Source organism: Protopterus annectens, chromosome 8.part0 (assembly GCF_019279795.1).
Source record: "Protopterus annectens isolate FY-2018-M chromosome 8.part0, PAN1.0, whole genome shotgun sequence".
NCBI classification, from domain to species: domain Eukaryota; kingdom Metazoa; phylum Chordata; order Ceratodontiformes; family Protopteridae; genus Protopterus; species Protopterus annectens.
In genome coordinates, this window is record NC_056741.1 from 1,021,712,962 (window position 1) to 1,021,724,247 (window position 11,286).

Here is an 11,286-nt window from a genome sequence, read left to right on the forward strand (position 1 = left end):
CATGTTTTTTGATTTCTTAAGACTGGATCATGGCCTTTTCTTTTTCTGAACATGTGTACCGGTATCCAGGCCAGTAAATTTGACATTCGTCTTATGACCAAATGGCTTGCCCCGCTGGTAATCTGTCATGTCCCTATTAAACTTTTCAATTTTTTTTAATCTTTAACTGCTTCTCAAGCTGTAATACATCCTTAGTGAGTTTGTCAAAACATAATTTATAACAGGTCTCCCCTTCATACTGTTTAACTTCCTCACATAACATTTTTACTTCAGATATATACATATCTATCATCCATTCGTAATATGAAGAAAGTATGCTGACAAAACCATTGATGCACTTTGTTGTGCCTTTTCCCAGTTCTCAGCTAAGGTTTCATCAATATGACCAATTAGTTATTGGATTCGTATTCTCAGTCCCTGAGGGGTTATTTTTTTAGCCTGAAAGACATGCTGTAGGTGGATTGGACACTCTAAATTGGGCCCTAGGCATGACTGCTTGTGTGTGTGTGCCTTCTGTGGGAGGTTGGGTGCTGGGCTGGCAACTTGACACTATAAACCTCCGCTGCTAATTATGAGCGGACAGGTGACCCACTGTGGCGACCCCTAACCAGGAAAAGCCAAAAGAAGAAGAAGAAGGCTTTAAATAACTTGGAATGCCACACATTTGTATGAAGCATTCTCATACTTTTAGTAAGTTTGTTAAAAGCTGCTTCACACAAACTGCCTGGATCCCTATTGTTTGTATCATCCTTATTTCCACCCAATTCAGTCAAACCAAAAGCTTGCAAATCATTTCTGTCTGATGACAGACCTTGTAAAATGGCAACAACATCCATTCTGTCACTCCCCTACAGTTGAAAATAGTTCAATATATATATATATATATATATATATATATATATATATATATATATATATATATATATATGTCACAATAATAATTATTATTAATTATTATAGCTCACGTGTTTATAAGACATATAATGTTTAAAGCATTACTCAAAATGTCTAGACACAAAAGATGTACAGTTTACACAAAGTGTATACACTTTTGCACAAACTCAAATCTGTGTAATGTTAAAACATACAATCCCGTCATACACAGACCTTAAGATGTAAAATGCTGCCCTTCAAAAATCATTCATATGTCTAATTCTTTTCTTATGGTTAAAACATTTTAACAGTAAGATGAAATGAACCCCAATCCCAAACTGCAAATATACAAACCATTATACACGTATAGTTAATGTTGACTATAATCATCACAGGCAGAACCTATTCAAGTCCCTTTGATAGCATACACAGTCACTGTCATTAATATAAAATAGGGTGGTAGTCACCTTCACAATCAACAAACAGATTCAGTTACAGGTTAGAGTCTCTAATCCGTCCCTCACCGTTCATCAAACAACACGAAGACTAGTAGGCCCAAATGTCTGTCTTCTAAAAACTACTCCTTGATATATGTGACGAAAAATGTATAATAGTAGCTACCAACCATTAAACACAGCAGTCCTGTTGTTAGTAATCCAGTCACTGGTATATTCATTTAATATAGAAAGCAGATTTCAGCCCCAAACAATGTTCCAAAATACATTTCCGTAATCTGACAGATGTATCAATCGGTTATGCTCATACACCGTCCTTCGCCATCTATTCCAAATTAAACACCCACTGGAAAAATGCAATGTCCGCTGATCTCACAAAGTACGAGCAATTATTATTTGAGAAAACAGAGAATGTCAAACATCCCATTCATTAGAACATTTGTCAGGCCAGTCCTAAGTACAAAAATATCCTAGGTAGTAAACTCACACAGTTTTAATCTTCCTCGTATAATCAAACTAGATTCAGGCCCAAAACAAATAATTTCACATCAGTTCCAGCAATTCCACTGACTAGTTCAGATTCCACAATAAATCCAGCACAGAATTAAATGATTATATCTACCATCAGAAGCTGGAAATCTAAGTTACTGCATACAAACACTCAAATATGCTTCTGATATGCTTCAAATGAAAGATGCATCAGCCACAGACATAAAACGATACCACTCAAATGCCAACAGCAAGAAAGAAATGTCTTATACATAAAATGCAGTTGTCGCAAGTATGGCTGGTGTCCACAGTCAAAGCTCAGAACTCAATCCAAAAAACAAAGCCAGAACCAAAAAGAGTGGAAACAATAATCTTTTAATGTGGCAGGACCAATATCATACCGGTTTCGGCAATCCAGCCTTCTTCAGTGATGGTTACAAAACACAAAGCACAACCCATATATAATTAAATACTCCATTAATTAATTAATACAACCATGATCTAATCATCTGTTATAAATGATCATTAAGACCAGGTGGAAATAATCCACCCAGTTTAATGATCCAGCTTTTCTCTTTTTGATTAAGCAAAGCATGCCATCCTAACGTATTTGTTCTGTCTCCCTGGATTTTGTCTATAATATAAAACTAAATCTAGCTGAGCCATGGGTCAATGTATGTTTGTATAAGGCACTATTTATGTTCTTGTTCCGAATGTCACTCAGATCCTCACACATTCTTATACGTAGTGGGCATCATGTTTGACCAGCATAAAAAGCTGAGCATGTACAAGTAGCTAGATATATTAACCAGTCTGTACCACAATTAGCAAAGAATTTAATTTCATGAACCTTACTAGTGTTCCTACTGGAAAATTGTTTGGACTTAAACATAAATTTACATGATGACAATGGCCACAAAGAAAGGATCCCACCAATCTAGCCCCAGTTAGTGTCATTTGCTGTTTGGATGAATTTGAGAATCCATGATGTTTATAATGACTAAAAAGGGACCCTAAAGTCCGTCCCTGTCTATACAAGAACTGACACCTAGGGCTAAGGACCTTGCATAGCTCAGAATTAGCTAATAAAATGTTCAACTTGTTTCCACTCTTTTTGGTACTGGCTTTGTTTTTTGGATTAAGTTCTGAGCTTTGGCCATGGACATCAGCCGTACTTGTGAGAGCTGCATTTTATCTGTTGTTGAACTGACAGACTTGTAATTTCCTGGATTTTTCTCTCACCTCTTTCCACAGGTGTAATTTCTTTCTTCCAGTACTCTGGCAGTTATGCATTAGTCAGTTCTCTTTTGAAGATCTCCACCTGGGGGCTTGCTAACTCTCTGGCCCCATTTCCAAGGACTCTAGAAGCAGCCCATCCAGTTCTTGTGCTTTATCCTCTATAAAGGCAGCCTTCAGAACTTCCTCCCTATCCTACTGATTGTCCATTCTTTACTTCCTATCAAGGCATCATCCTTTCCTTAAGGATCTCATCTTTTCCCATTCTTCTGTCCTGCCCATCTTTGGTCAGTCTGACCAGCAGTATGAATCTTAACTTTTCATTTACTAGAGAAGTCATGCATATACAATATACTATTTGTAAGCTCTCTTTTCTTGTAGGCATGTGATCCAGTCCACTTACCTGTGGAAAATAATCATAAATCTCTAAATGTATATTGGCAACCCACAAGATATTTTCCCCAAATCAAAAAACACTTCATATTTCCTATTACTGAAATTAAGGAATAGAAGAAATTATTTTTATCCCTTTGTTCTGAAAATTATATGTGTAAGCTTACTTAATTGTTCATATACTTTACTTTAGACTTTATAGCAGTAAGGTGCTGATGAGTCCCAGCTGGACTGAATTTGGTTCACTCCTAGTTTTTGAAACACTTTCTAATGCAGTCTGATCCTTAATCCCTATAATTCAGGAAAACTATTTTCCTGAAATTATCTCATAAGATTGTTTAACTATGTTGAAAATATGCCTTAAAATTTTAATTTTAAATTAGCAACATCTAATTCATGACTGCTCAGCATGCTATAAAATGTAAAATACCTGGTTAATGACATAAATCCCATAATTGAGCTGCTGCCTCTGAAGAAATGGATGGAGATTATTAAGCAGATGAATTAGGTGTTCCTCACGATTTCGATATGGAATTATTATGGCTGTTTTGTGATTAGACTGATGGTTCCATGGTTTGTATCTACCTCCTAACTCAACAAGGGGATTTTGACTTTCCACATTTCTTATGGTCATGTTAATTGGAAATAATATGTTTCCTGGCCCTCCTGAAAAGAGAAAATATAAAAATTAACTTAGCTATATAGAAAATAAAAATAAACATTTATCTGCATTTATTTGCTCACCATTCTAAAATGTAACAATTATATCCATATAGTTAAACCAAGTATGTGAAAATGGGGAAAAATACATTGACCAGCAATCTAAAATATAACAAAAGCAGGTATTTGTTATCAAAAGTGTAATCAATATGGGTGTTTTCTTAACTTGCTCACCTATCATACCATTACATTTCAGTCAAATAAAAATGTTGCTATTTACTTTTCCTGCCATAGCAAACCACTGTAATAAAAGTCAAATAGATCTAAATGTTGCCTGATATTATGTACTCTTTGATAATTGTCAAAAATTTGCTAAACAAACTAGTATCTTTACTAATTAAAACTCATTTAATATTAGGACAATGATCAGATACTGCATGAATGCCAACACAACAGTGAGAGAATATCATTGAATGTAAGGGTTTGTTAATCTTATCAAAGCTTTTGACTGGGGAAATCATTCAGTTCTGAAGAGTGAATAAATAAATCACTTCAGTAATCAAGCATGCATAAATTGGGGTCTTTCAGGCACCATTACTGAAGCTGTTTCTCACTGATGTTTTCTGCATCTCTCACTCGAATGAAAGTCTTTCAGGTGATAATTTCCTGTTTAACAACAATTTTTCATAGCACATAGTTTAAACTCTTTAGAAACTCAGTAAAATATTCTGTCCAAAAATTGTCCTGTAGCCTACTCATGTTAAAAAAGCACAGTTTTACTCATTCTACATTTATATGTGAAAAGCATAAAAAACTTTAATAAACCACATTGAAAATATCCCCCACTCCATCTCATTCATGATAAACCCAATTTTCATTTCAAAATGTGGAACAGTTCAAGCACTCAGCTCTTATCCAGGAGCCTACTGTGACTATTAGCACATCTAGACCTCTCCAGTACTTTTAAATGTTGTCTCAGGATACTGGAGGATTGCATCCTCAATTCTTCAATTCTTCTTTTTTCTTAATTTCCCCATTTATAGGAATTGTCATATTTGGGACTTGCCTGGCATTATTGCCATGCAATATATAGCTAATTGAGCATCATCAATGCTCCTTCTCCTCCTCAGATAAGACCTAATCAATAATTTTAACTAGATCTGCAAGTGACTTAGCAAAATGTTCCTCAATATAAACCTCAAGAAGATTAGATCCATATTACCAGGTACCCATAGTCAGTTAAATGAAGTACCGTCTAAACGGGTGGACTATAGATGTCATAATATCCATTTGAATGACTTCCTGCACCTTAAACAGTGAATGATAGGTGCTGATAAACATCTACTTTTACCACCCCAATGCACTGCAACAAACAGATGACAGCCTCATGTGTAAAGGCTTACACCTTTACATGTGTATCTGCAGATTACCTCTTAGGATGAAGGAAGAGAACTAAATGATTTGTGAGATCTTCACATTTAAACTACTTGCCCCAGACATTACCCTCCTTGTTAGGCACACTCCTAAAGAAAGTCCTCTTAATCTATCCTTAACAGGTATGTTCAGAACATTGAAGACAATCAAATATGTGAATTTTTTAACAAATATTTTAAGAATTAACATGCTCATAAAACTGTACTCTGGATTATATTCAACTATCAAATGATTATGAGATAATAAGTACACATATATTGTTAATTTATTTCAGTGGCCTGGATGAAGATAAATTACATGTCAACTTTTAGTGGACAAAGCAGAATCATAAAGCAAAACTTATAAAATAAAAGTAAAAAACTACAAAATAATAATCAATCAGGACATTAAATACTGTGACAATATACATTTAATTCAAATATATTCAATAACATTTATCAATTTGCTTTAAATTCAGTAAGCAAATAAATTATCACAATAAACAATACTTATCTCCCTCCCTTTTGTCATTTTTCTTGTTACCTTTCACTGTCATAGTTATCTGTAGAATATCTTTAAAGTTTAGCATATCAAATCAAGCATAGTGTACTTTGCATTATTGTCTTAGGCTAGCTGATGCAATCTGTTTTTTTTTAATTCAGAACCCTTCAAAATGATGACGATAACTGAGTTGAATTATAGTTGATTGAACTTGGATACTAAATTGCAATATTCCAAAATTTTGCAATACAAAGCATGAGAGCAAAGGGATGGGGCATTCAGAATGAGATGCATCCACTTAGTTTTATGTAATTTACCTTGAGGCACTGCAAACTTGGAAACAGTCTATAAAGTTAATGGGATGTAGGGGGTTGAGGACTCCGCCAACTTGAGTATTATTATGTCTTCTATTTTTTAATCTAAGATTAGTTCAATGTCATTCAGTACTTTAGAATCTAGTAGTAGAAGATCATTATAATACACACACACACACACACACACACACACACACACACACACACACACACACACACATATATACACACACATATAAATCTAAAAAGACAACTCGTGTAGAAAATATATCATTTGCTCACTATTACATCTGAAAGTAACTGAACTCCAGAAATGTTGATTACTGTTCATTTGCAGTTTACAGGTTCAAGAAAATGCACATATGTACATATTGTACATTTACCACAGAACACCGGAACTATTCATATATTATATGACCTACTTATTAGTAAAACATACTCCAAGCAGGAAATAATTACATATCTCAACTATCAAACCAAAAGAGATGTTATCACATTAAAGATAATGAATGAAATGTACATAAACCAGAGCAGCTGGAAGTACTTCTACTCAGTTTACAGCTCCCCAAGGAACCAGCTCCCTGAAAACAACTCAGCAATGCTAAGCACCCCATCACTGTTTTCAATACGAAATCGCTATAGGTATGGCTTCTAAGTGTGGGCCAGCAGTGATTCCTTTCTTTTTCAAGATTTCTCCCTTTTTCATGAATGTGTGACTGTGGAATTTGTATATGTTTAAGGGTAAGGAGGTTTGACCCCCACAATGGGAGTACAGGGAGCTTGTACCTTGTAAACACTTTTATTTTATTGTTTTGTTGGGGTTGGTTGCTCAAGCAATTGCTCTTGATGAATTGTTTCCTTGGGGACTTGTAACTTGTTGACTCATACTTGAAGCAACAAACCACAGGTTTGAAACTACAACAGCACTAATAAACTAACTGAATCTGGAAACTATTGTAGTCAAATCAGTAATATTTTATTAAAAACAACACAATGCCAGCTTTCAGAATATACTTCATCATTTGAAATCCTTGGATATTACATTCATTGAACCAATATATAATACTCTAAGTGATAAGAAACTAATACAGAATTATATTTCTCTACTGAACTTAAATTTCTAAGAAAAACAAAACATTTTTTTCAATTTTCTATGTTTGGACCCTTAGTATAATAATGTCTAAGGTCAGTGAAATGCAGTGCCACAGTATAAAAGAAACATACCTGTACAATATTTAAGAATGTACTTGGTGCATAGTCCTTCACAGATGTATGCATTTAACAGTTAATTTTCTCATGTTATATTATCATTTTTCATTCCAATGCAAGAAATATAAAGGGGACTGCAGTTTCTGTTTTTCAGGTAAATAGAAAGAGTGGCAAATTATGGGTTATTTCTAGCTTGGTTTGTTTTGTCAACACAACAGAAAAAAACAGAAATATCACACATTTTGTAACCTAAGAAACAGGAGAAAACATCAAGAAAAAAAATAGCTCTACATCATGTACCCATGTTATTAGCTGTATTCCTTTCGTTTTCAGACATGTGCAGGTATTTCATATAATGATGGCAGAAATTATATCAGCATTATAGGAAATTCAAGGACATTGAACTACTGCTGTTACTTGCTTCTAATTTGACAGTCAAATCTGACAGGATAAAAAGCAAAGACCTGACCTGTAATCCATAATATATTTTGCACAAAAATATAACAATGTGTGAGGAAGTGCTGTAAGTTTGTATTATTTGGTGCCCTTATGTCTCTGCAAATGTAAAAGATTGCAAGTCTAGCATCATGCTTGCTTAATGTGACATCCTGACATGAGCATGAAATTTAGGGAACCCCTTGTTTGTGGTCTAGTTAATTAAAATGAAACCATTACAACATGACAAATATATGCACAATGTTATTGTCTGTACTAAACAATGAGAATAAAGAAAAAAGTACTTTGAAAAAACCAGGTCATAAAATGACCTAGTTAATTAATCCATTTCAAATAATTTCTAAACCTGTAATTTAATAGATTGCATAAATTACATAAACAATGTTAATGGCAAATCACTACAAATAAAGAGTACAGGACAGTGTTCTGTTATGTATTTCCAGTACCAGTTTAATATTAGTTGATAAATTAAAAGTTGTAGTGAGTTGTACTGGTCTTTTTATTCACTGTCCAGTTTACTTCTAATCTCAGGCATCTTTGTTACCCCATTCCTTTCGATCTTTTCACCTCCTCTTTCTCTGCTCCCTATTTTCTCACTGCCCACAGTCATTAATTACTTGGCCTTTCAAAGCTGTTATGAGCTCACAAGAAATAACAAAGACATTCTCAGGGATTAAGAAAGATTGCATTTGTGGTCGTAGCCAAGATCCAAAGTTCACTAACAGTGCCTGGGTCTAGGCCAGTTTGCATGATGAAGAGGTGCTCATCATGGCCATAATAGAACCCATGAGAAGATTGTATTTGACCAGTACACAGCCGCAGTAAAGTACAAGCAGGTGTTGTAAACATGGACCATGCATGAGCCTCTAGGTTAGTTAGCACTAAACTGTGCACATGGATGGTCATGCTGTGGTGCTGATCTAGTAGTGTAATTCAACGACTACAGGTATACAGAAAAACATCTGTTGGAAGGAACTAAGGGAATTATAGCTATGGGGGAGAGTAGAGGTGGCAGCAGGCACAGCATAAGACACAGAAATGGAGAGAAGACTGTAACAGGAGATAATGACCAATTGAAGGATGCTGAACCCAGTGGAGAAGGGGGTATGAGACATACCAACGTATAGCAACCAGCACTACTTGATCTTAGAAAATGTAAGGCTCAGAAGGGATAGGTGAGATTCCGGAAAGTAACAGGATTTGACGACTTAGAACAGTCCTGAATTCAGTAGAGTTTGGTCAATGTACCTTTACTGTAGTGCAAATGTCACAAAAAGACACCTGTCAAATCCTCAGTGGAACTGAACCATCCACTCTTTTCAGTTACACTCTTACCAATAATTCCTTAACAAAGTAAGCCATAGAAGTACTTTCACATCTGTTGTCAGGGAAGCACATAGCAGGTGAATGTTACACATGTATAGGATAAAAGCAGAAAAAAATACAAGCCTTAGCCAATCTGAAGCCATGATCCTCTCCTGTGATAGCCTACCAAACACTTCCTTAACAATGTAAACCATAAAAGCACTTGCACTGAAGTTGTCAGAGAAATATGTAGCAGATGAGTGCTAAACATATATAGATTGGAAGCAGAAAGGTAACACAATAAAAAAAAACACCCAGGGGATTAGAACCCTCCAACAGGTTCCCCATCCATGTGAAATAGAGTTCCTCCCTAACCCAACTGAACTGTAACTTGGACAATTGGATGGGGAACAGGAAATTTATCCCTGGTTTGTCACTTATGTCTCTAATGGACACAGGCAGCCCATAAATGTTTCATTTTCCAGGCCCCTGCTTGTAAATGTTTCATCTCCCAAGCCCCTGCTTACAGTTATCAAGGGTACCATAACTTGTCAGAGATTTGGGATGGATGGGTAGGCTTAAAAAGGCCCTTGTGGTTGTTGGCCTATTTCACACCTATGAACCTATAAATAGAATGAAAAACTATAGTGATTACTGATATGAAGCAATTAAAATTAATAATATTTTTTTTGTTCAAAAAAACTAATCATCTCTTTTACAAGCCTGTTAATAGTTATAAATGCATGTTGGACCTGAACCATAGACAAGTGCAGTCTGACGGATAGAGGATTAACTTGTTGAGTAATTCAGACAGGACAACAGCTGTTTGTAGTCAGAGAAGCAGTATTGATGCCTGAGACTAACGTATATACACAAAGCAAACATGCTGCTCAGACATAGATTTTTCAGTCACAGGTGAAAGGCATAAGAACAATTTCTATTTTATATCCCAACATATCCACTTAAGTAACACTACTGGTATTACATTTTTTGACCAGATAATGCTGCAGTTATGCTAATGAAGCAGAAAGGTAAGCCAAAATGTTTATCAGGATAACACGACTAAGGGGTGAAGGGATAGAACCCATAGTCATCTCAATATGAGAGCAGGGTGCTGTCCACCTAAACAACAGGATGGATGCATAGACACACTAATTACTTTGAGCAATCATTCTGCTACCTCATAGCTATGGCAGTAATGACAACAGTTGTACTACAGTACTGACTATAAAGGGAAACAATGACCAAATGAGGGATGCAAATCCCAGTGGAGAAGGGAGTATGAGACTAGTATATAAAAGTACTACATTTTGAATTAATTCTTACTACTGTTAGTATAGATAACAAGACATTCTACAGCATGTATACTCACCACAGCACTCACTGAGGTGCTCCAGTCTTATTCCTGTGCAGCTCCCAATTCCTTTAGATCTTTTCACATGCTGTAGTATAAAAAGGGCAAATTGTGCAGTATGTGTGGCTGGTATGCAGTGTCAGTTCAAATGCTGACCCAATGTAACATCTGCACCTTCAGCACATAGGTGGTGCCTGCTGCCTAACTTCATCCTCCCATCAACATCGGAGGTTAGGACTGCACTGCATCATATCATTAGAATAATGAAGGCACTGTTCCACCATGCATGGTATACCAGGTGCATGAGAGACAGCATTACTCAAACTGTTTCAGGCTTCAGTATTGTACCAAGGCCCTTCACAGCCCTCAGTCTGTAATCCAAGAACAGGAATTTTCTTTCACACTTGGATTTTGTAAATAAGTGTTCCTTTGCACTTTAAGTATTTATGGCTTAAGTTAATTTCTTAGGAAAGCAAACTACAACTTTTTCTTCTGTGATTTACTGTTGAAGAGTATGAAGTATTTTGTTCTGAAAGTACAAAAATATACATTTTTTTCTGTTAATAATAGGCTTGCAAAATTGCCTTTCCTGTATTCTCATTAAACGACAAGGCTGTGCTGTGCTCTG

General features: G+C 35.5%; 1 protein-coding gene across 1 annotated transcript in view; it reads right to left on the reverse strand.

Annotated features, from left to right (window-relative positions):
- Nucleotides 1-10,931, reverse strand: part of LOC122808058 (beta-1,4-galactosyltransferase 3-like) — a 213,210-nt gene extending 202,279 nt beyond the window's left edge. Inside the window, exons 1-2 of the mRNA XM_044079041.1 lie at nucleotides 10,677-10,931; nucleotides 3,877-4,112 (exon numbers count right to left, since the gene is read on the reverse strand). Coding sequence (XP_043934976.1) covers nucleotides 3,877-4,080 — 204 coding nt within the window. The 5' untranslated portion in view covers nucleotides 4,081-4,112; nucleotides 10,677-10,931. The remainder of the gene's footprint in view (nucleotides 1-3,876; nucleotides 4,113-10,676) is intronic.
- Nucleotides 10,932-11,286: the final 355 nt, after the last annotated feature.